General features: G+C 42.7%; 1 protein-coding gene across 5 annotated transcripts in view; it reads left to right on the top strand.

The window, feature by feature from the left end:
* The window catches only part of MYOCD (myocardin), a 349,938-nt gene that overhangs the window by 180,836 nt on the left and 143,257 nt on the right, over positions 1–25,845 (top strand). For 4 of the 5 annotated variants that reach the window (XM_084838304.1, XM_084838301.1, XM_084838302.1 and 1 more), the window contains exon 2: positions 15,672–15,898. In XM_084838304.1, coding sequence (XP_084694430.1) covers positions 15,745–15,898 — 154 coding nt within the window. In that variant the 5' untranslated portion in view covers positions 15,672–15,744. Of the gene's footprint in view, positions 1–13,191; positions 15,514–15,671; positions 15,899–25,845 lie in introns of those variants that run through there. The other variant, XM_084838303.1, reaches the window with a different exon arrangement.

Raw genomic sequence — 25,845 nt, 5'->3', positions numbered from 1 at the left:
CTTTCCATCTTTTTTGCCCCTAAATCCCCTCACCACAGCGGGGCTCATGAATGTGGCTCATGCATAGTGAATCGCCCCTCCAAAAGGTGTATGCAGAGCAGCCCAACTTCCTCCCTCACATGCCCCGATTAGCCACTTCCGCCCCCTTCTCCTTCCCTGCTGGCAGCGACAGCCTAACTGTGCAGCTGTGCCTGGGTCCTGCCTTTACGCCACACTGATTGGCCAAGCAGGGCTATCCGTCATCCTGTTGGCAGAGGGATGACTTGCCTGTTTGGCACAGAGGAAATTAATTGTTATTAAAGCTCAGGCTTTGAACTTTTTCAAACTCTCAAAATTTTCTGCGCGTCTACACTGCTCAAGCTTCAAATTTAAAACAACATTTAGCAAAATTGGTCTGGTAGATCTTGAGTAATAAGCCTTACACTACTGTACTCTTATATAGATGAGACAGAAAAAAGGAGGGAAAAGTGGAAGAGGAGACTCAAACAATGTGAACTTAAATACAATCAAGCATAAACTAACTGAAATAGTTAGGTTTTGAGAAAGGATTCTCAAAAAACAAAACAGAAGGGATTAAGTAGACCAGATCTCAATTGTCAAAATATTCCATGCATAAGGCTCCCCTAACCTTTACAGCAGTGGTTTGGGGAAAAATTGGACATATGTAGTGGGGCAAACATGACTCCTAGCAAACAAAGAGCAGGGCTTTTGTTCTCTAAATAGCTTCTTCAGTCTCACTCTCCTTTATAGCTAGCCAAAGCAAAATAAATTATGTAAAACAATCAACTATATCTTAGTTGCCTTAATTCATATTCTTCTAATTGAAAAAGGGAGGTACAGAATTTGTATTTTAGATGCAGAGTTTATGTAGGCCTGGCTGGGTGGATTCAGACAGCACAACACAATGTGGCTGATATACATCACATTAATCTGCATCCATGTGGTGAGCTAGTCATCTGCAGTGAGTTGTTGGCTGTGTGGTACATCTGACCTTACTGTGGCCTTTATAATGCCATGTGGTGGCAAGAATGGTAAAATCAGGTTTACTGTGTTCTCGATTGTAGACATCTGTGTTCACATCTGAATGCAGCTGTTGCTCTCTGATTAACAGATGTTGAACCAATGAACAATATTACATTGTCGATTCTTAATATCTTATTCTTTGAGACTAAAATGGCAACAAATAATGTTTTAACAGAATTTGGCCCTTTTGAAGCTGTGGTTCACAAGGACTGCATATCCTTGCTCTGGAAGTTAAAACTTTTTGTAAAAACATTCTGTCTATCGTGACACTTCTGCAGATAAATATTGGATGGTCCTTTCAGTTATGGAGCATCCAGGGCAACTGTGAGTAAAAAGTGAATAAAGGCTGAAGGCCCTGGGGAGTCAGCGTAGATGGGGGAACAGGCCACCATTGGTTTGTTTCTCATCTTTCAACTGTCTTCCCCCCGCCCCTCCAAGAAATCATCCCAAGCTGCCTGTTCTTTGGCAGTGGCTGGAGAGGTGGGTAGGCCACCTCTCTAGGGCACGTAAAGAATCTGCAACTCTATGGGAAAATGGGCTCTGCAACTCCACATGAAACAGTTCTGTTGAACTCAGCAGTCTGCTTCACAAAGGAGGCACAAGGGAGTTTAATGAACAGAACCTTCCAAACTTGAATATTATCTGCAGTGAAAAAGAGATTACAGATAATTCCACACACATTTTATAACAGCTTTAGGAAAGTTTTTCACAAGGATTAGATTGCTTATGGTAGGTAATAAAAGAAATTCAGGTTCAAAATGTTGACACCCCATCCCCCTGGAACACGTCCAATAATGTCAGCCGCAGAGACTGGACATCTTTCTGAGAATCAGTGGGGAAAGTACATCTGGCCCTGTCTGTGTTTCAGCCCCTTAGAGAATCTGGAAGTAACCTTACTGTCTACTACACTGTAAACAGCAGCTAAAAAGCATAAATACCCATGTGTTTTATCAGCAACAGTCCTGTGAACAGAATCCCAGGAACACAAACATGCCACAATAAACATGCAAAGAATGCGATAAGTTGCATCTATGTGGCCCGCACTCCCTCTCCCTCCACCCTCTTTCCCTCCTGCTTTTTCTCTGCCACTTTTTAAGATCTTATGGCAAACCACAATTGCTCAATATAGCCACTCACCCTTCAATAGTAGGAGACATATTAACTTCCACTTGAACCTCTGCTAAGACAAACAGGAATATATGGGAGACAAGTGGATGAATGAGACATCTAGACTTGCTCTGTGTTTCTTTCCACCCAGCAAAATCTTTCCAAAAGGGGGATTGGAAAGGCAGATGCACGATCCAGCCAAAGTAAATCACTGAAGTCCCCCTAACTTCAGTGGGGAATGTTTAAGCACATGTGTAAGTCTTCCAATGATGGCATATTATAGGTCTTAATTTGGCTGTGTCTTGTAGTTTTAAAGCAGGTGGGTGGGGGCAATTCCCATCAGCCTTAGCCTGTATAGCCAGTGGTGATGGATGATTGGAGTTGCAGCCCAACAACATGTGGAGAGACACAAGTTGCCCACCTTTGCTTTAAATGGTTCCTATAAAAAAAATTGGTTGATTTACCTCCTCTGAAGCTGTTGTCTTCTGACAGCAGCACACTAGCCTCACAGTGAGCATTTTGTGTTCCTGTACGGCAGTGAAAGCTTTCAAGTGACCAAAGTAAGTTTCTTGCAGCACAATCCTATGCATGTTTACCTAGAAGTAGGCCCTGCTGAGTTCACTGGTGTTTACTCCCAGGTAAGTGTGCATAGGATTGCAGCCTTAATCTCTTAAAACCAGATGCATTGTCTCAGATTAGAGCGTCCCTCTGCCAGCTGACACTGTTTCTGGGGACTTTCTAGACAATGCCCAGAAGCAGTGCTGCTGATAGCGTTGCCAGTTGGCCAGGGAAAGAAAATCCCAGCCTGCTTCTGTCCCTTAATAGAGGTTTTCTATGCAGAAATCAGCAGGTGAAGTTTTTTATGGTGTGGAGGTTAACATAATCACCTGCAAATTGCTTCAGATCAAATTGCTGTTAAAGTAGGTCTGGGCAACCTTTTGCCCCCTGAGATTCATATGGGGAGATGGATTAGCAACATGAATGCTCACACACAGATACACATGCTTTCTTTCCCCAGCATGCAGGGATTGGGGGGGGGGGAATATGCATTTTGAGATTGTGCCTCTTCTCCCACCAATCAGCTGGGCAGGGAGGGAGGCACATAATGTAAATTACACTCCCAACAGGAACCCATTCCTGCTTGGAAACAGGGTGTGTGAGGAGAGTCATTCCACTCGATGTCTTCCCTAGTATAGTCACGGCAGTGGTGGAAGCAGCAGCATGTGGGAGTATGTGTGAGAATTGGGGGGTGTCTGGGATATATAGCAGGCCACACACATGGCTTTTGTGGACTCACCTGTGTGTGAAAGGGACAGCTACAGAAGCTGGTTCAAAAGTTGGCGACCATAGCTGCTGCTACCAGGGCCAGTAGAATTGGGGTGGGTGGGTTAGAAAAGCATCGGTGGTGGGGAAGGATAGGATGGCCACTTAACTCATCACCAAAAAGAGAAAATACACCACAAAAAAGAGGATGCACATTTGTGTGTGCTAATTTATATGCAGAAATGCAAATTTAGAAATGATTGCTATAATTTAAATAGGAATACAATACATTTCACCATAGCCGGGAAGATGGTGATCAAGTGCCCTGTCTGCTGTCCAGGTGTTGACTGCAGCTGCTGGTAACCTCAAGGCCCCTGTAGCTCTCTCTGCTTATGTTTCTTTATTTTTAAATGGGACTTGGACTTGTCCTTCAAACAGAGGTCTTTCCCCTGACTAGGGATGGGCAAATCTGTCAATTTCAGGTTACTCATTTTTCCAATCTTAAATTTGGTTCATGTTGAACTATTAGACTTTCTCCAGCCTTAAGTGTGGTTTGTCCCAAGCCCTGAGATTTTTTTTTAAATTTTGCGTGAAAATTCATAAGCCTTTTTGTGCACATTTCTCCTAATACATGCATTTCTGTATGCATTGTTATCTACAGTACACATTTTTTTGCAAGCAATTTAACATTATTTCCCCTAATATATGCATTTTTTGCTTGGAGAACTTAATTGCAAAATCGGAGTACAAATTTCAAAGGACTGAATTTTGGTTCACATAGTGATTTGAAAGTGCAAAATTAAGTACATTTGCATTAAACTGTGAACTGAATGGATTTCTCCCCCATCCTCACCTCTGACAGCCCTTCAAATAGAGGACTGCCCTCTGTAAAGTAGGACACATGGCCAGCCTCAGAAAAGGACCAAGGGGGAAAGGAGATGCAGCATCTTTCTTCACCTCCACTTTTCTTTGCACCTGACCTGGCTGCCCTCTGAGCCCAGTGACATACATGGAAAGAGACAGAAGGGGAGAAAGACCTGCATTTTTCTCTTGTGTTTCCCTTTCCTTATTTTATGTTTTTTACCAGTAGCACTGCATTGGAAGTAAAAATAAATACATTAATTAAAAGACCAAATGAATGCTCTAAAAGGCCAAATTGAAAGAAAGGACCTTAACTGAGAAGATTGTACTCAAGATTCCACATTCCCAGCTGATCACAGTAGGTCCAATCAGAAGCGTGGGGAGAGGGCACGCCACAACTCCAACTGTATTCTCCCATTCGGCCTAATCGGTGGATCTCTGCTTTGGCATCTATACCTGTCATCTCTGTGGATCTTAGGCTGCATCTTATTCAGCAAAAACTTTTGTTTCGTGTCTTTTGGAAACCATAATGCCTCATTAATAAGGGATTGTCTAACTTGGCTAATTACTAGCAGTGCAATGCAGCTAATGGTTCTTTTAAACAAATCTTTTCACAATCTCCAGTAGTTGCTTCTTTTGGGGAGGAAATTATTATAAATTTTGTACTAGAACAGTCTTTGCTGATGTAGATGCTCTTTTAAATAACTTACCTGCTTCATGGAAATTAACGAATGGTCCGCGTAAATGGATTCTCCATGCCCTTTTGACAGCTAAAAGACTGATATTACATCATTGGAAGGATAAGCATTCACCTTCTCTAATACAATGGATTGAGGACCTGATAACGCTTTCAGCATTTGTACAGGTGGCATATAGATGCCACCTTCAAATGAGTTCTTATTTGGATACCTGGTCTGCTTTTGTTGAAGCCTATGTATAATTGCTAGAAAGGTGTGTGTGCGTGCGTGCATTTCTTGTGTATTCATTGCTATGGATATATACAAATTCATGTATATTAAAAAAAAATAAAGCCAAACCTCCCCCTCAAAAACCCTTTTTTGAGATATCCAAGGAGACTGATGTCTGGTAGTGTATACTTTTTTTATAAAATTTGAAGTATTTCAGGTTGCTTTACAAGCATCTGGACAATTCTGTAAGCTGTACCAGTTGTAAATATTCCTACTTAGTTTCTGGAGGAAGTGAATATTTAGACTTTAAATCTGCAAAAGGAAGTGTAATGTCTTCCTCAACCATCAAATCTTTTTAACAGAATGCCCTGACTAGCCCATATTTTCCAAAGAACAAATGGGCCTGCAATGCATATCTTGAAATTGCAGCTAAGGGTGGATTTAAAATGCATGTATTTATCAGTGCTGTTGCCTAGCTATTTCCAAATTGCTCAGGAAGTTTCCATTGTAGGAGCTGACAAGTACAGAAAGTTTCAATGCACAGAAGTGAAAGCAGGAATTCCAAGAATCGCTGTTAATAAAATCTACTTCAATCTGATCCATCCCAGAGACTAGTCAGTTATTACCTCTCTCTGTCTACATGCCTAGATCAGCACACACACCCCGTCCCCCCCGCAACACACACTCCGAAGTTATGTCACTATGGGAAGTAAGCCCTACTGAACTCAGTGAGATTTACTTCTGAGCAAAGAATCATTGGATTGGGACGCTTGTTTGGAAATGTAAAGTCCCGCATTGACTAGGATGAAAACATGGAATCCAGAGCACTGTGGGGATTATTTAACCTCGTTGAAAATTTTTGAAACAGGATTCAGAATACGTACTACAGGCTAACATGTATGATATCAATTGAGTTACTATATTCATTGGCATAATGCTTATTCATCCACACATAATTGCAAATCAAGTGATTGCCACTTGTTAAGATCTGCTTTCAGGTATTAATGCTGAACCCATTAACTCCAATTTATTTGATTGATTGATGGTATATCCAGAAATAATTATCAGATATATCTATAAGACTTAATAGTTTGGAAACAGAATATTCTAGATGTAAGAAAACAAGTAATGGCATCATCAGTGTAGAGCAACGATTTATGATTATCTCCAATCTGTTTCTCTTTTATTTCTGACCTCTTCATGGTTAGCTCTTCAGGCTAATGGTTCTAAAGAGATATTGATTTCTGGAGATAAGGGACAGGGTTGTCTTTTTCATTTGTGCTGGAAACAACTGTGATTTATTGCTAGAAAAATCTTGTGATTCCTTTGTAGCTGGGCCCCTCAACGTGGGCATCTCTCTTGGTGCCCAGCAAGCTCCCAGTCCTCCTGATTTTTAATTTTAACTGAGAGGCTGACATGCTGCAAAGTGAAGGGCTGCCCTCCAGCACTATCTCGGTTCAAAAGAGTGTTTTTTTGTTTTAGTGCTCAGATCCCACCTCTGTCTTATACTTAGGTTCTTGGGCAAGTTACTTTTTTTTAGCCTCATCAGTTTACCTTCTAGGGAATAAGTGTTTTGTGAATGTGTGAGCCCACACCTATGACAGCCATTTCATGAGAGCACCTATGACACTCCCTCAAAATTCCAAATGTGCCCACTGACCCCCAAAGGTTGGGGACCCTTGCTGAGTTTGTACTTTCTGCTCATGCTGAAGCAGGGCTGGCTCTAGGATAAATAACACCCTGGGTGAGGAGTACCCCTGGTGTCCCCCTCTGTGTAGTCAGTTTTGCAGGGCCACCCAGAGGATTTATGGGGCCTGCTGTAGGTGTGATGCCCATCAGGAATTACATTGTTCAAAGCCTTGATTTCTCAGCCACTGTGTTACAGTTTGCACAAGCCAAAGTTCGAAAAGCCACATTCTGATCAGTGGCAGTGCACTATGCAACACAGCAGAACTATCACTGGTTTTACTTATAATATTTTTTGTTTTGTAGCAGTTCCTATCTTTTGGTAAGCATTCTTTATTTTAGAATATCCATTACTTTTATCTTTAAAAATAATAAAGAAAAGTTATAAATAAAAAAGGTATCCAGCTGACCTCTTACAGCTTACGGCTTTATTTTATTATTATTATTTATATAGTGCTTATAGTGTTTACAGTACTTTAAGTACTAAGTGGTCGTTGCCTCAAAGTAAAGCTGTGTTCCACTGATTTTTTACCTAGCACGAATGACATCAAAGTGGAAAATGAAAAAGAAACGTACTTTACAGCTGTTGAAGGAATATCATTTTGTAGTTAGTACACAAACAACCTGTAGAACCTTGAAAGAAAGGTTACAGACACTTGCTTTTTGCCCCCCTAGCTCACTGCAGACAGTACATTAAAAAAGCACAGCCACTGAGCTCAGCTTGGCGCCTCCCTCAGCTTGGCACCCTGGGCAACTGCCCAGCTCGCCCACCCTAAGGCCAACCCTGTGCTGAAGTTTCTGGCTAAAAATCATATTGTTAGTGGCTGAAATGGTTATGGGTGCTTCTCAACACAGGCTGTTTAAAAGCAAGCTGCCCAGAGGGCCAAAGATATGAATGAGTGAGCATCAGAGAGGTCTTATAGCATACATACACACACTCAGCTGGTGATTTCACAACAGTTCTCCAAAGCCAAAGGGGCTCAGGGAAGAAGAGGAGGAAATTAAATCCTTTGAAGATGAGGCAGAGGTTTAGTCCTTCAAGCAAAAAAGACCGTACCAGGCCTGGGTAATGCTGTAGAATCTCTTGCTGCAAGAGAGGATCTGTCATGGACGAGATTACCAACATAGAGCAAAAAGGATTAGATGGAGCTTATGTAGCATAGTGGCTAAGCATGTAAGGAACTGGACAGTTATTTAGTCTCCAGTTCAAATCTCACTTATTCAGCTGTGAACTCATTAGATGGCCTTAGGTAAGCTAGTATCTCAGACTCATTTACAATTTGGAGAAGATGATAATAACCTAATAAAAATGTATCATACAGACTTATAATGAGTACTGAAATAGTCTACGTGAAGTGCTTTGAACATTCACAAAATGCCTATACATACAGAATATTATCATTAGTATCACTGATATAAAGTTAGGAGATTTACATGTTCACTAATATTTTGTCTTACAGCTCAGGAGGTATCCTCAGTAGAAACTAATCTTTTAAATATATTTGTTTAATGAGTATTGATGGCTGTTTGGATTGAGACTAGAAACAAACAGTTTGGACATGGAATGCTTTCTGGGAAACTTTACAGGCTACCTGTTTGTGTGCTTACCTGCTCTCCGTACTTGAATTGTATATATTTTTTAAAGTTATTTTAAAACACTATCACTTTCCTGTACTCTTTCTTACTGCTTTAGCCATGCTAGGTGTCATCATTCTTAGTATGTGTGCAATTCAAGATTTCTCTCAAGGGGTTTAGTCCCTCGTGGTACTACAGGGAATGTCACCTGAGACCCAAGGATCAGGGAAGATTCCAGATGGATGACTTCTAAAGCTAGCACTCAAATGGCATTGTGCAGCTATTCTGTCTTTCCCTCCTTAAGAGATTTTTTTGTGGTAAGAAAAAAGATGGAGAAATGCTGGGAAAATGTGAGCGGTTTACAAATGGAAGACAACAATGTCTGGACCCCTTCTCCCCCATAACATTCTGTGAATGAGGCAGGCAGATTGCACAATAAATGGCTCATCTGGAAACACCCCAGGAATGGTCAGCTGGGTCCTCAAAATAAACCTGAGCAGCAACAGTTTGGTTAGAGTGCTTCCAGATTAGGATTTTCTTGCACCATCTCCCTGCCTCATTCACTGAAGGTTACATGGGGTCCAGATGACATCATCTTCCACTCATAACCATCCTGTGCTTTCTTACCACTTCTGCCTTTTTCCTTACTGCAGAAAATTCATTAAGGAAGAAAAAACAGAACAGCTGTACAATGCCTTCTGTCTGGAAGCACCATTAGACTTGGAGGCTATCTGTGATTCTGCTGTGAAAAAAGCCAAAAAAGGAATTTCTTCCTTCTAAAACAATTTATACCCCACATCTTGGCACCCAAGGTTTCTTGCAATTAAAATTACAACTTTACACAACAAATACAATAAAAATCTGAGAGCATATAACAAAAATGTTAAAAAACAGGATTCAGCACAATAAAATAACAACCCAAAAAAAAAACCCATCAGGAAAAACTCAGCACAGGCCAAACGCCTGGTCAAACAAAAGCATATTTGCAGTACATCTCAGAATTAATGACAGCCAGTGTGGTATAACAGTTAGAGTGTTGGACTGAGGAGATCTGGGTTATAGTCCCCACTTGGCCATGAAGCTCCCTGGGTGACTTTGGGTCAGTCACTGACTCTCAGCCTAACCTGCCTCACAGGGTTGTTGTGAGGATAACATGAGGAGGAGGAGGATCATATGAGAGCCGCCTTGGGTTCCTTGCAAGAGGAAAAGGTGGGATATAAATGTAATAATATATTTTTTAAAAAATCATAAGAAGGGGGGCCAATTGAATGTCTCTGGACAGCATTCTACAATTGGCATGGCACAGCTGGAAAGGTCTGTTCTCTCATGTTCTCACCAATCACACCGCTGGATGTGGTGGAAGCATGGCTTCCATCGGGAGCATGGCTTCTGATGTTGAACTCAGTGGGCAGGCAGATTCATGGGGGAGGCGGCAGTCATCCTTCCCACCATTTCTGATGTTAAGTTATGAGTGCCATTGTTTATACAGCCAGAACAGCACCAGCACATGAGGGAGGTAACAGCAAGCTTGGGAGAACCTCAAGGTTTGCAGAAATACAAAAATTATTTAAGAAAAAACCCTAAGGGGGACCCCCAAAACACCCCAGTGAGGCTAGAGCATGCTCAGTGGCCTTGGAATGCTGACAGAAGGAAAACTGGATGGGAGGAAGAATGGAATGGAATATCCTGGAGGAGTCCATACTGCAATATTTTGTTGCAGGTCCCACTGGTATATTATATTGCTTTCCCCCCTAACCTATGTTGCTGTTGAACGCACATCTTATATGATTGTTATATATGAATAAAGCAACCAGATCTATGACATAAGGCAACCTTGCTTTTTCTTTCAAATATCTGCAATGGGATTAAACCTGTGTAATTTTTAATTCTGTCTTTTGTTCTTTCATTAGTTATGGCATTGGTAAGCCTGTAATAAGATAGAATGCCGGTGTTATAATGGGGTTGCCCTTGTTACAGAAACATTGTTCCTTGGGGCTGTTATAAAGAAGATTTTTTTTCTTTCAATGTTTCAAACATTTATTGCCCCCTGTACATCTTGGTATTAAGCAGAATCAGAAACAGTGGAGCAGAGTTGTCTGAAACTTTTACTCAACAGATTTCATCTTGCTTGGAAGAGCCCATGTAAAGCTACCATTGTAATGAGACTTTATGGGTCTTAATATTTATAGGCAGAGAAGAGACAGGACACGTCCTGTTCTGTGTATAGTCTTGCAATTTATATGTTGGCAGCAGTGTATGATGGGAGATGCATTCTAAGGCTCACAAGTATGCTTAAGCTTTGTAAATATCTTAAGTTCAAGCTGAAGTGAGGGAACAGTGTGGAATGTTTTGAGGCCAAATCTGACATGAGGGCTGGGAGGCGGGGGAGAGAACGCAATACTCCAGTGCTACTTGAGTGTGTTGTGAAAGCAGGCGTCTCTAAAGGCATGCTGTGACCCCCAGGCTTTCAATGAAGGACCCTGCTACAGTTAATGAAAATTAAAATGTTGCACATGCTCCAAGTTTCAGAATGATGTTACTCTACACACACACACACACACACACACACACATATATATATATATATATATATATATATATATATATATATATAAAACCTCCATGAGGAGCACCGATGCTGGTGGTCTCAGAGCTCTGACACTGCCTTGCTGGCTCTTGTTCGCTATTTTTCACAAACATAAATAATCATAATCCATATAAAACTGTCATATCAGTTCAGCACAGACGTCACCAAAGCCCTGGGTCTAATTCATCAAAGATTTAATGTTCAGCTGCACAAAGTTAGATTTTTTTGTAAGCAGATGCTGTTTCCCGGATTGTCCTGTCATCACCAACAACTTTCCATTGGAAAGATGCATCACATCAAGAGCTCCCAAATGCTAAGAAAGATGAATATTTGAAAAGAGAAGAATAAACAGTTACTGCTAGTTCTTTGTTGCTTATTAATTACAAAAAAGAAGAAGAGGATTTTGGATGTTATGGATACATCTGTGGACGGATCACCATGCTGTTGGACACGATGCATGCCAAAATTACAGTAATATAAATCTTAATCAGGATGAGGAATTGCATGGACAAGTGGCCAGAAGAGCCACAGAGGACTGTTAAAGGACTATTGCACAGCTGATTGGTTCTGTAACCAATGAAAATGAGGCATTTTTAATTTACATAGTGTTTACTATTCCTGCCCCCTTTTTCACATTATATGCAAGTTGAGATCTCAAATCAAGACTTAAAAGAATAACAGTGCTCATTAATGTGGGGAGGGAAGCCCCACATTTTAGATATTCAAATTTATTGATTGATTGATTGATTGATTGATTTAATTTATATACCACCCAAGTGGCAGATGCCTTCAGGACAGTTTATAATTATACCAACCCAAATAATAATAAAGTAACCAAAGCAATAAATACAACAATGAAAATATCAAAATATTAAAAAGGTGTGTCTTGCTGTTCTTTCCCCACCTTTCAGTCTTCACACTGGCAGTTCTTCCTTTTGAATTCTTGCAGTATATGTATTTATCTGCACATTCATCTATAATTTTGTAGATTTTTCCATAGATGCCAACAATTTTCATGTCAACAGTAACCAAAAGAACCAATAAGCCCCGCCCCGCCCCGAAGCCAGCAAACCAGTCTTGCCTAGCACAGACTTCATCAAAAGGAGGTTCATAGCTAGAGATACACATGTGCATGTATGATCATTCATTTGAACGATCATATACATGAACATTATCATACTTTGACATTTAAAGGCTTTTGGTCTTTCCTTCGGCCTTTGACAATCTCTGTGTGTGGGGGGTGGGGTGGAGATGGACATAAGCAGGTGGATACCATGAACTGGAGAGCCTCGTGTGGCGCAGAGTGGTAGGCGGCAGTATTGCAACTGAAACTCTCCCCGGGACCTGAGTTCGATCCCAGCGGAAGCCGGGTCTCGGGTAGCCGGCTCAGGTCGACTCAGCCCTCCATCCTTCCGAGGTCGGTAAAATGAGCACCCAGCTTGCTGGGGGAAAGGTAGTCACGACTGGGGAAGGCAATGGCAAACCACCCCGCTACAGTCTGCCATGAAAACACCAGCATAAGCGGCGTCCCTCTAGGGGTCAGTAATGACCTGGTGCACAGGAGGAACCTTTCCTTTCCTTACCATGAATTGGACCATGGACCTGTCACTGTTTTTATAGGATTAGGAGATGGAGGTGAAATGCATGGATTACCATTATGGGTGTGATTGCAGTGGCATGTTTTCACTGTTGGCCAAATGTGGAATGGTCTTCTTGCTTTTGCACCTTGAAGCAAGAAAAGTCGAATGTACCATACCTTTAAAATCTGGTTTTCACGGGTCACACAGCACTGGAAAGGAACATACTTCTGGGTGGGGTGGGGGGAGTAGAAATGAATGTTATCAACCCAGCAGGGGCTGCTCAATCAATGAGAGAGGCTTGTTACCCGTCCCTGTCCGGGCTCCCCCCTGATACTACATTATTATGAATGGAGAGTAACTAATTCACAATTCTGAAGGCTAGAAAAAGTGCTAAAAAGCAGGCTAGATACTCACTCCGCATGAGAGCTCCCCACCAGTGCAAATAAGCCCCATTCCAGCAAACAGGGAGTTCTAGCTCTAACCGCCCCTTCTCCTTCTCTGGCTGCTTCTCCCTGCTTGCATGAGAGGCTTCTCTGCTCCTGTGGATCCTGAGACTGTGGTAGATTGCTACTGTGATAAAACCCTTATGTGGATTTGTTTAATGCCAAAGGAAAGAGAAGAATAGGGGAAAATGGGAATATGGGAAAAATGCTCAATTTTCCCTGAAGAATACCCAGTTATCCAGTGCAGCATCTGAAGACTCCCCATGAGAGCATCCCACCACCCCAGTTTTGCCCATTCCAGGAAACTGCCACCTTTTCCCCAATGTGGACTTTTGCCTGAAGAAGCCAAAATCTTCGATTCTCCAGTGCAGCATCTGAAGGCTCCCCCTGAGAGGACCTTCTCATTTTTCCCCACTCCAGCAAACTGTTGTGGAGTTATAGCTTCCACCACCACCCCTTCCCCCTCTCTGGACACTTTCTCCCTGCCCCCCAATGACAGGATCCTGTGATCCCAAGACCTCACCAGATTGCTACTGCGATAATGCTCTTATGCATCAGAGAAGCAACTTTATGCAACATCGGAGAAGTGATTTAACACAACATCGGAGAAGTGAAGTAACACAAACATCAGAGAAGTGCATAATCACTGAAACTAATTACTCCCACTGCTGAAAAGGAAGTGGAGGGTGATTCTGAAGGCTTGAAAGAGCACTCTAGGACTTTGATGTGTTGGAAAGGCAAGCAAGTTACTTTAGTTACCTAGGTTACCAAGGGCAGGGCCAGGTGAAAGACACACTCCTAGGAATGCCTGATCATACTGAATTTAAAGCAGAGGGATTGGCACACAGCATCTGAACTGCAGGGGAGCCAAATTAAAGAAAAACAATGGAGTAAAAGTACTTTGAAAAAATGCAGCTTCCCCACAGGTAAACTCTGGGGTGGCTGCGAACTGGCTGTGATGGTATCTGCCACAAAGGACCTCCAAATGCTCCCAATCCACAGCAAATAACCCATAAAGACAGGACCCTGGAGGGAACTATTTTCGATCCCTAAAAAAGGGTTTTTTCTTCCTTCTGTTCCTTCACTATTATAAACTGGCAAAGAGGTTCTCCTGGTTCTAGATTTTCTTAGGTGTTTAGAGTAAGATGTCTTACTCTAAAGTTAGACAATTGTATTACCAGTTAATGAGATTCTCCTTTGCCTTGTTGGTCAATGAATGTAGACTGGAGTACTGAAATAGAGGCCTTTTTTGTAAACAATGGACTAGGTGGATATCTGTGCATATGCTTATGCCAAGTGAGCATTCTTGTTTATCCAGTAAGAAAGATGGAGGGGACTAACAGATTCAGGACAGCAGTGCCACAGAAAGAGCCTTTCCCCGTAATCAGAAGACCAGAAGGAGATGACCTTCTGTGTGTCCCACCAAGGTGAAGGCACAGTTGAAGGTGACAAAAGACAGGGGTGACAAAAGACAGGGCCTTTTTAGTGGCTGTATCAATACTGTGGAACATAGAATAATAGAATAGTAGGGTTGGAAGGGGCCATCAAGTCCAACCCCCTGCTCAGTGCAGGAATCCAAGTCAGGGCATCCCTGACAGATGGCTGTCCAGCCTCATCTTGAATGCCTCCAGTGTGGGACAGCCCACTACCTCCCTAGGGAATTCGTTCCATTGTCGTATTGCTGTAACAGCAGGAAATTTCTCCTGATGTTCAGCCAGAATCTGGCTTCCTGTAACTTGAGCCCATTATTCTGTGTAATAATCTGTGTCCTGCACTCTGGGATGATTGAGAAGAGATCCTGGCCTTCCTCTGTGTGACAACTTTTCAAGTACTTGAAGAGTGCTATCATATCTCCCCTCAGTCTTCCCTTCCAAGGCTAAACATGCCAAGTTCTTGCTCTGTGAAATATGGGTGTCCCTCTCTCTGGATGTCTTTCACTGGTTAGTGGGGACATTAAAAGTTATTTTATCTGTGGTCTCTGCCTCTGTATTTTAATTGCCTTTTTATTTTTATTGTATTTTACTGAATTTATTCTTCTATGCTATATTGTGGTTTTTAATTGTTGCAAGATTATCTGAGTGTTGCATGGGCACTAGAAGGGTGGAATATAAATGTCTAAATTAATCAAATAGGTGCTGCTAGCATGTTATCTTTATCACCATCTTTCCATGAGCCCTGGTCCAGTGCCACATAATAGATAGGGAAGGACACACTGTTGTACTTCGAATCTCCTTGGTCTCAAATGGCACCCAGCCAGAAAGGCTACTTGATGACCTTGTGTCACTCACTATTTCTCCACTTAATTCAGTTATATTTATGTATTCATTACGCAGCAACAACAACAACATTGGTAGCTGAGTGGGGCAGACTGGCTCCTGTGTACAACCATGTTGTATGATGAGTGGTGGGTTGCTGATACACAAGGATCCATCATAGTATTAAGGTTATCTGGCAATACAATACTGCTGAATCCTAAAGAGGTAGGTGAGGGAGGGGACAAAAAAATCTTTACTGTCCTACTGCCATTAAAGCAAATGAAGCTATATGAAGATCAAGCCTCGAGTAACTTCCATGTTTTCTTATGCTCTTTCTTTCCTCCAGTGCCATGTCAGGTGATATATGACTTTTCTGCTTACAGCTTTTTGTTGGTCCTTGGGAAGCATTGAACGTTCAAAGTAGAGGAGTTTGGCAAAGTCCCTTCAGACCTGGTGATGACTGGTGTGGCTAAACAGAAGCTTTCAGACCAGAAAAGATCACCCAATAGAAATGCAGAAGTGTTCCACAGGGACAGTGTTTGCAATGAAGTGAGTGACTCAGCCATCCAGCCATGTGTCCAGGTGCATACATTTGCTGAAAGGAAGAATGGTGAGTCCTTTTCCTAACAGATTAGAGCAAAATGGAGAGGTTGCTATGAGTTTGGCAGCAGGGGGCTTCCATATTAAAACTGGCAAGTATCATGCTACTTTGGGATATGTTGAGATGGTTGTCATTTTACTTCACCTTCTGGATGATGCTTTTTCTGAAAAGCAAGCATTAAAATTTTAAGTTGTGTGGATGGAAATAACACTTAAGTCCAACATGTTCTGTCTTGGTGATTCATAAAAGAATAGAATGCAGCCTAAATTGTTTGGTTCACAGTCATAATTGTGAGGTTTCCTGAGCGTATAAATAGCAAGGAGATGGTTGAAGAGAGAGGGAAGAAAAGAAGCTTGGATAATAATGCCTTGCCTCAAATTAGCTAGTCCCCTACTGCTAATTTGCAGTAAATCTGCTACTGCTGCCTTTTACAAATATTATTCAAGTCCACCATAGTGTTCTGCCTTGGTCACTCTAATACGTGACATTCACAGGGAGATGGACTGGGGGAGGGTGACCCTTTTCTTTCACCTGGACCTCTCAGCAGTGTTCAGTACCGTCAACCCATGGTATCTTATGAACTGCTTCACAAAGCTGGGGGGCATCATATTGACTATTGAGATGGCTCCAATCATTCCTGGCTTGGGGGCTAGGTCTCAGAAGGTGGTACTGGTGGACAACTGCTCAACCTCATGGCTATTTCATTTCATTTCATTTCATTTCTTACATTTATATCTCGCCTTTTTTCCTCCTTAAGGAACCCAAGGCAGCGTACGTAATCCACCTCCTTCTCTATTTTATCCTCACAACAACAACCCTGTGAGGTGGGTTGTGCTGAGAGTCTGTGACTAGCCCAAAGTCACCCAGTGAGCTTCCATGGCCAAGTGTGGATGTGAACTCGGATCTCCCAACTCCCAGTCCAACACTCTAGCCGCTACACCACACTGGCTCCCTATTGGCCTACAGAGTGCTTCAGGGTTCCATCTTATCCCCCAAGCTTTATAACATCTACACAAAACCACTGGGTGAAGTAATCTGGAGATTTGGCCTGTTGAGTCAATGTTCTGTCTCTCTTATTTTAATCAAATCTGAGGGATGTGGTGAAAACCATGAACTCAGTATTTGGCAGCAGTAAGGGAATGGGTGTGAGAAAACAAGGTGAAACTTAATGCAGTTAAGACAGAAGTACCATTAGTTGGAGTTTCAACCAATCCATGGTTAGGTATACAGCCTGTGATGGATGGGATTGAATTCCCTTGTAAAACATAAGTTTGCAGCAGTGTTGCTTCTAGATGCTTGGGTAGCGGAGGTGGCTAGGAGAGCTTTTTACAAGCATATGCTGTTGTGCCAGCTGTGTCCAGTCCTGGAAAAGTCAGGCCACCTGGTCGCAGTAATTCATATTCTAGTTAGTAACCTTCAGGTTGGACTACTGCCTATGTGGGACAATAATCATAGATGTTGACAAAAGCATCCATTGATCCAAAATCCTGCTACCATACTATTGTCTGTGATGTGACATACAAAGATGTAACTCTGTTCCTGTTTGATCCGTGCTTGGTACATTTTTACTTCCAGGCTCAGTTCATCGTGCCAGTTCTTTAAAGGCCTGAAGGACCACCTCCTCTGCTATGTTTCTTCCCCTGCTCTCCACTCAGCGTTGGAGGTTCTGCTCCATGTCCCCTGCTGACTGAAGTAGCCATGCAAGACATGGCCTGTAGCCATGCAAGACATGGCCTTTTCAATTGTAGCACCCACATACCCTCTGGAATGCCCTATTGAGAGAGGTCTGCCTGGCCCCATAGCTTATTTACTTGTATTGTTTGGTAAATACTTGGCTCTTTGGGTTGCTTTTGCAGCAGCGGACTCTCGATTTGTGGTATTCCTGATTATCTTGCTGCCTTTTTCCTAGTGATTTAACTTTATCGACTGTTTTCCTATTAGTAATTTTTGTTGTTGCTGTCTCTTTCTGTTCTTGTTTTATTGTTTTGATGGCTTGATTATTTTAATTTGTTTACTTATTATTCTTAGCTGCGAAAACTAGGGCTTACAGTCTTAAATAAAACAAAACATTAGGTTAAGCACCAATCATGTGCTAGGTGTCCATAAATGCATAACAAATTGATTGTGCACTGGAATTCAGCGTATTCTTGCACGTGAGCTGAAGTGACAACATTCACTCAATGGGGTGGCATTAGGGTTATGTGTGCCAGTGACAGCGTAATACTCTTTGAGTATTTGAGCCAACAAGTCTCACAGGAACGCAGTACCAAATTGAGCCAAGGCTCACAGGAACGCAGTACCAAAACTTTTTTATTAGCAGGGATGTTGATGTGATCTGCCAACCCCTCAGAATTCCTTGTTGCCTCTGAACTGAGCTGCAATCTTCACAGCACGTGGGGGGAAATGAAATTTCCCAGCAATAATCTTTTGTTCCCTGTTGTAATGCAATGTATTTTGGGGTGGCTTGGTCTTGAATGGGCAATTAAGACCCAATAGCTTTACAAAAGACCCGCTCCTGGTGGTCATGAAAATTGCTAGAACTGGTTTCTCGATATGGATCAACATAGCTGCCTGAATATTTGGACTCTCCTTGGGGGGGTGGCTATAAGGTCTGTCATGATGGCCACTTGAACTTCAAAATTTACCACTGTACCGCTGACTCTTCGCAATGGAAATGTTAAGGATTACCAGTGAGTGTTGCACCAATGTGACTGTCTGATCTATTAGGATTTTGCATTTCTTTAAACATTGCAGGGACATGTCCTGCTTTTGTGTGCCTTTTTTTTTTTTTTTCTCCACAAGAGGCTTTAAGAAAGCTCTGTTAGGAGTTTATGGTGCATGCCAGTAGGGTTATCCACATAGGCTTGGATGTGGATAGGAAATACAGGTTCATATCAGGACTTCGTTATGGATAATTTTAGCTGCAGTTCTAGACTGCACAATTCTACATATTAGCTACCGAGCCATATACAAGGTTATGCTATTATCATATAAAGCTCTAAACAACTTGGGACCACGTTCCCTTCTATATAGCCAGGCGACTTTTAAGATCATCAGAGGAGGCCTTGCTGATCATTCCAAAACACCAGGAATGTCACCATGAAGAACCCTGTTGGTGGGCCTTCTCTGTAGAAGCACCCACCTTCTAGAAAACCCTTCCCCATGCAGTTTGGGAGGCAGAAAATGTGGCATCCTTTGAATGCCTCCAAAAATGCACCTTTTCACCCAGGCTTTCCCTGGGCTGTAATTGCTGTTGGGTTTTACTTTGGTTTTACATGCTGCTTTGAAACTTTTAAAGTTTTATATTATGTTTTATTATGTTTATTTCATGGTTTTAATTGTTGTGAACTGCCCAAGGAGACTCAGCTGTTGGGCTGTATAGAAATGTAATCAATAAGTCAATAAAATAGACACTCTTGCCTAGGAGTAAGTCCTTTTGATCTCCATGAGACTTACTTCTGAGTGGATATATATAGAACTGAGCTTTTCTTATGTTACAAGAGTGACATAGTTGCTTCTTCTCTGTGGCTCCATCCTATCGCACTGTGGCAGAATGGAGGACATCATATGAGAGGATGGGGCTGACAATGTGGTTACTTCCCATGGCAGCACACCACACCACCCTCAGTGGTATTTCTAGTGTGGAAAGCAACTATGTCACTCGTCACCCCACACACACATGTGATCCACTCCTTTTTAACATTAATAGTGTAAGACTGGGTCCTATGATGGTCATTGGACGATCCTGAGCAAGTTGCTACCTTTCAGCTTAAGCTACCTCCCAGGGTTGTTGTAAAATAAAAGTGCCTCTTGAGCACCTTGGATGAAGGACACAAATGTGAAAAATATTTCTCCAACTGCAGATTTCCTGACCTGTTTGAATGAAAAACAAGGAATCATGAATGTCCATCTGGTTTGAGTTTAATGTAATATGCAGAAAAGGTTGCATGTTTTCAAGGACCTTGTACCTAAGTAGTAGATTGTACCACAGTTTATTGCACAAATGGAGCTTTTTATTGCTCAGCTTTGTTGAGCTGCCAGTTGGGATAAAGAACACCACGTACCTCGTGGTCCCTATCAAGGAAAATTAGAAAGCATTCAGTTCTGCTTAAACTATGAAGCATCGGGGAAACTTGTAATTAAATCCAGAGAGCATGTCCTGGACTTGCTGATGCCTTTACATTAATAACTACTTCAGAAAAATCTTATAAGTTAATCAGTAGAAAAATGGCAAAGACATGTGAGACCAAAACAACAAGACGTGACAATTCGCAGAAGGTACTTATAGGGACTTAATCCCGGTAGGCTTAGAGAGGAAACCTGAATCCCACCAGGCTCAGTCCTTAGGCAAGCAGCCTCTGTGGTGTGCATGTGTTTCATTTTAAATCTATATTGCATTTGGAGTGTGCTTATTAAATGATTATCTTGTCCCAAGATCATTTTAGCCTTTGTTCCACATAACCAGCTAGTAGGTATATGTATACGTGGATTTTTTCGTGTCAGCTTTGGAGCTCAGATCAAATAAATATTGCAAACAATGTATTGAACTCAGGTGACAGCTAATCCCCTGATGAGATATCGTCCTGCAGCCTTGAACTTTGCAGCCGGGACTTTAATGCCACTTAAATCAGAATGTAAGAACTAAAAGAATTCCAAGAATGTGGTGATATAAACTGTATTTTTAGAGCTGTGAATGACTTGTGAGAGCGAAACGGCACGGTGACTAAAGATAGCACAAGTCAGTTTTTCCATGATTTATCACAAGAACTTTCACCCTAAGTAAAAGTCATTTAACATTGCGATTAGCAGCGCACACAGGTTGGCAAGATTTCAAACCAAGTCATTCATTGCATATTTTGTCACAGGAAAACGTTTCCATAACATACTAGAATTCCAAACTGCACTTCATCTGCACACAAGTGCCATGCTAGAACATAGCTTGGAATCATCAACTATAAACAACAGAAATGGTTCACAATTCTCCGGTGGCCACACAGTCTCCACACTAAAGGCCTACAGAGCCTTCCCCTTCTGGATACAGATATATATCCCCCTTGAGTTTGTAGTACCATCAATTAAAGATGACCTTGTATTTTGTTGTGAGCCAGGTTGATCCTGAGGCAGAACTCCAATGATCCTGTTCAGAGGACAAGATGCTTTCCTCTGAAACATCTACCAAGACTGGTGTCAGAAAAGATTGTGTCTCTGAAGAGCCCACCTTGTCAGATCCTTAATCATCATGTGCTTTGTAGTATGCAGTGGAGATTTAACATGCAGCTGCTAACAATGCTTTGGAAGGGTTTGTAGTCGCGTGCTGAATCAGGAGCTAGATACATGGTTGGATCCAGGTTAAAAGAGCCAGTGAACTAGTGTGATGCTGGGTTACTTGCATCTGGGGAGACCCACATTCAAATCTCCACTCAGCTGCGAAATATGGTGGGTGACCTTGGTTCAGTCACACTATCTTAGCCTAACCTACTTTGCAAGGTTGTTGTGAGGATAAAATTGCAAAGAGAGAGAGAGAATATGTATGGTGCTTTGGGCTCCTTCAGGGAAGGAAGGATAAAAATGTAATAAATATTCTTTTTTTCAGTCTATGGTAACTAAGAATTGAGATATGGTAATGGATTAAAATAAACCCAGAAATTGGATATGAGAATTATTTATTTATTGTGAATGCATCCCTATTGATTCCTGAATTCCCCCTTGTTTACACCGGAGATTGTTTTATGTAGAAATCTTGACAGTTGCAGATGTATTTTTAAAGCATTATTGTCCTTCCTTAATCTTAGTGTCTCATAGAATGAAACTCTGGATGATAAGCATCTTGTACCGTCCCTACAGACAAACCTGTGTTTGTCTTTTCCCCACATATACTTGTTTGTCTCTTTCTAGAAGGTGCTCTTTTTTGATTGGAATGTTTTGCTAGGGTTTGGAGAATTCCAATGTGTGTAGACCTAGCATATGTCCCATGGTCTGTTATGCCGTCCTGACCTCTAGGACAGTGGTGAGTCTGCATGTGGCATGCCCCTGTCACTCTGAAATGTCTTGCTTCTTGAAGCAACAGGGAGAACCAAAGAAGATGCACACAGAAATCACACCTAAGTCTTTTTTGTAATAGAAAAGCAGCATTTCAAATGTCAATGGGGTGGGGAGAAGGGGTGGAAAAAGATTTTGAGCCATTTTCAAAGTTTCTGTTCTTAGATGTATCTGCTCCTCCAATTCTACTTTGCCTGATCAAAGGTCTTCTGGTCCCTAAACAACTCTGCCTGATCTCTCTTTCTGCCCCTTACAGGTAGAACTCTCTCCCTGGAACATTCATGATGCCACCCATTTCTTCAAAGCCCTCCTCAAAACCCCACGCTTCCCCATATTGCCTTTGGGCTCTTAATCTTCATTCCCAACTGTAACCAAGCTTTGAGTGCATGTAAAAGTATTTGCTTGCCCCCATTCCTTTCTCCCTACCCTTATCTGGCCCTCCTCGTGTTGTTTCTTCACTATCTATTTTAGACTGTAATTTCTTTGAGAGCAGAGACCTGTCTATGCTGCCTGTGTAACTCTGTAAGGTGCTATAGGAACATAGGAAGATACCTTATGCCAGGTCAGACTATTCGCCCTTCTAGCCCAGCATTGTCCACTTGGCAGTGGCTCTCCATGGTCTCAGGTGGAGGTCTCTCCTGTCCCCTGCTACCTTTTAATTAGCTATGTCAGGAATTAAATTTGGGACCTTTTGCCAGCGCCATCTCCAGTTTTTTCATGGGCCCTTCGGCAACAGTGTATTGGTGGGCCCTCTTTGGCACTGCCCCTCCTCTTCAAAATCCACCTTTTTTCCTTTTTGGCCCCATCCCATCCTCTTCTAACAATTCTCTTTCAAATCAGACATCTCAGACCAAGATTTCATATTACCTCAGATATGTTTTTCAGTTGAGTCAGTTAGCACAACCATCCAGTGTATAGTATTCAAATGTAGAGAAATCATGTGATGCCTATGTATTTGTGAAACAGCCCCTAAGTTTCTAAGAGAAATAAAAGTTTCTCACATTAACTTTTATTAAAAGCCCTATTCAGGCATTCCTGAAAGGGCTTAAGTAGACAGGTGAGCCGGGCCCCCAACATCACACACATGTGATATTGCTTCTCAAGTGGCCATGGATACAGTGCAAACATCTGGAGGAAGGGGCCTAGATGCATATGCTGTATGTACAGATATCTAGAGGGATGTTTGGAGGAGGGGCCTGTGTGTAAATGGACACCTGGAAGCTGCAACATCATGTGCGTGACATGGAGGTGGGGCTTTAGGTACGCCAGAATAGGGTTAAAGTCAAAGTTTATTTTTACATTCCCAGTGCTGCGTGGTGAATATTTCTTATGAATGCAGTCCTTGGTTACAGTGGTTACTTAGTATGTCAGGGAACCTCTTCTTTTCAAGCTTTTTACCTTGGCATGCTAAGTACTAGCTGTCCCCAAGGAAAGGTACACATTCTATAAAATGTTTACCACAAAAGACATAAAAATAACTTGTAATGACTTCCTATTAGGGGTGGGGAACCTTTGCCCTGCAGGCCGGGTCTGGCTAGCAGACCTTTCTAATCCACCCCCCAAATTTTTCCCTGAGGGCCCTGCCCTCCTTTGAGGCCTCGCCATTGTACCCAATCTATCTACAGCATGGCAGACTCTGGTCACTGTGGGCTCCCTCTTGCCCCTCAAGACTGCTGCTTCCTCTCCCCCTTCCCATTTGTGTGTGTGAATGATAGAGAGAGGGGTGTAGAGCTTTGCAACTTACTGAGCCCAAAGAGATGGAGAGAGGGTAAAGGGGATGGAGAAGAGTTACTGGGCAAAAATGGCAAAACGGACAGAGAGATCAGGCTGAGAGAAGGGTGGGGAGACTGGAAGAAAAGGCAAAATCAGCCGCGGTGCAAGTTCTCTCACCACCGGAAGTGGGAGAACATACACCACCACATGCCCTCCCCCCTCCGCCACTACCTCACACCCCTTCCCTTTGCTACTGCTGCTGCATTGTACCACCTTCTACTTTCCCGTATCCCCTTAACTTTGCCTCCACTGTTCCAGCCCTGTGCTGTGTGCTCCTGGGTCTCATGGGAGCTCGGCTGAGCTCTTGTGAGACTTGGCCAGGCTCCCACAAGCTCTTGTGAGAGCCAGGCAAGCTCTTGCAAGAGCTGCACAACCACTTCTTCCAGCCGCAGGGCTCTTGAAGGGTAAATAGAACGTGGGTGGCTGCTCACTGAAGCAAATGCCATGGCGGGAGAGCGAGTGTCAGGGCTCTTTAGAGCACTGTCGGGAGCGCCCTAACTGCCTCTTGCAGTCCCCTCCAATAGCCAACTCAGGACACAGATGACGAGGATTCTTTCCAAGGCTTTATTCCTTTTATTACTTTATGACTCTTACAGATACTAATCACTAGCAACTAAGCAAGGAACTGCACTGGGGATAGATAGCAGAGTAGCCTAAGCTCCAGGTAAGGCAGTTGGTCCCCGTTTGAAGGAGAACCACGGGAAGACTCTGAACTTATGGGCTATGGAGAGATCCTCCCTCTTTCCCTTGGGCCTTCGGGACACGTCCGTTGTTTTAGCATCAAACGAGCGGAGCGCCTCCTTTCGGCGCCCTCCATCTGCCGTCGCTCCCTGCATCTGCGCCGAGCGTCCAGCAAGCCCCTCTCCAGCGCTCTCTCACTGCCAGGGTCACTATCTCTCCCAGGAATGCTGGCAGGAGGAATCTCTGCCAGCTGCTGTGCTTGTGAGAGATGAGCGCGCTCCTCTCCCACGGATTGCTGTTCTTCCTCAGAATCAGAACTGCTCTGGAGCTCTATGGGCTCAGTTTCCACCCTGACAAGCACCCACTGGAGGCAGCGGAGCAGTGACAACTGAGGAGTGAGGGTGGGAGCTCCTGGGGGTGTGGGAGCAGCAGAATTCATTGTTCCTTCAGCTCTACCGCCTGATGCCTCACCCTGCTTCATGGGTGGGCTGGCCCTGGCAAAATGTACAAAGGGATCAGGCTGAGGGAAAGGAAAGCCCAGGATTTGTGGGAGGAGGGGAGGCTGTGTGAATGTGAATATGTGGATGGGATGTAAATGTGTGAATGGGGTGTGTTTGTGTGTGTATTTGTGTGTGTGTGTCTGTGAGAGAGAAATGGAGTATCCCTGCCGAATGTTGGCTTTGTTCCCTCCCACTTTTGACATTGGCTTGCACACCCTTGGCTCCAACCTACACAGTTCAACTGAGACATGAAGAGAATATTTGAGCATAATGTGTTATAATAAAATCCCATTGATTTCAATGGCAGAGAGTCAAGCTTTTATATTTTCCAGTAAAGAAAGACAATATCTTAAGGTTTTTATCTCCCCTAATAAAAGGATATTAGAACAATCTAACATAAGTAAACAGATGTTACCTCAAATGGAGTATTTCAGTGGTCACATAGAGTCTTTTATCTAACACACAGGCCTGGTTTCTGTAGATATCCCACCCCACTGAGAAGGGAGATCTTCTCATAGAAATCAATGAAGGAATCCAGGAGATTGCAGTAGCTGTAATTGGGCATCACATGTCCAATCACAGCAAAGGCAGAAATTTATGCTCTTCCTACTTCAGGTCTTGTTTTGTGTGCGGGATATTCTTTTTTAAACCTTTAAAAATGCAGTGTGTCTGCATGCAAATCAGTGGCGCTTAAGACTTTTGCATGCAATTGAGCATTCAATTTAGGCTAGAAAGCATTCCAAAGGGAGAGTTCTACAACCTGAGTAGTGTTTTGTTGGGAACAGGGGATTTTTGACTGGAAATCCAAACTGTTTCAGCCTCACTTCTGACATGCAATGTCAATAGGGGACTACATTGCAGGACTCTTGTAATAATCACCCACTACCACCACAGCCCTGCCCCCTACCTGAAATTTGCAGATAATTACATCTGCATCAGCAGGGCTAGTTTTTTAATGTTTAA

This window comes from Heloderma suspectum, chromosome 2 (genome assembly GCF_057233095.1).
Source record: "Heloderma suspectum isolate Gila_16-S chromosome 2, 16-S_ref, whole genome shotgun sequence".
Taxonomy (NCBI): Eukaryota; Metazoa; Chordata; class Lepidosauria; order Squamata; family Helodermatidae; genus Heloderma; species Heloderma suspectum.
The sequence above is the reverse complement of the archived record's forward strand: the minus strand, read 5'-3'. Positions and strand labels throughout refer to the sequence as shown.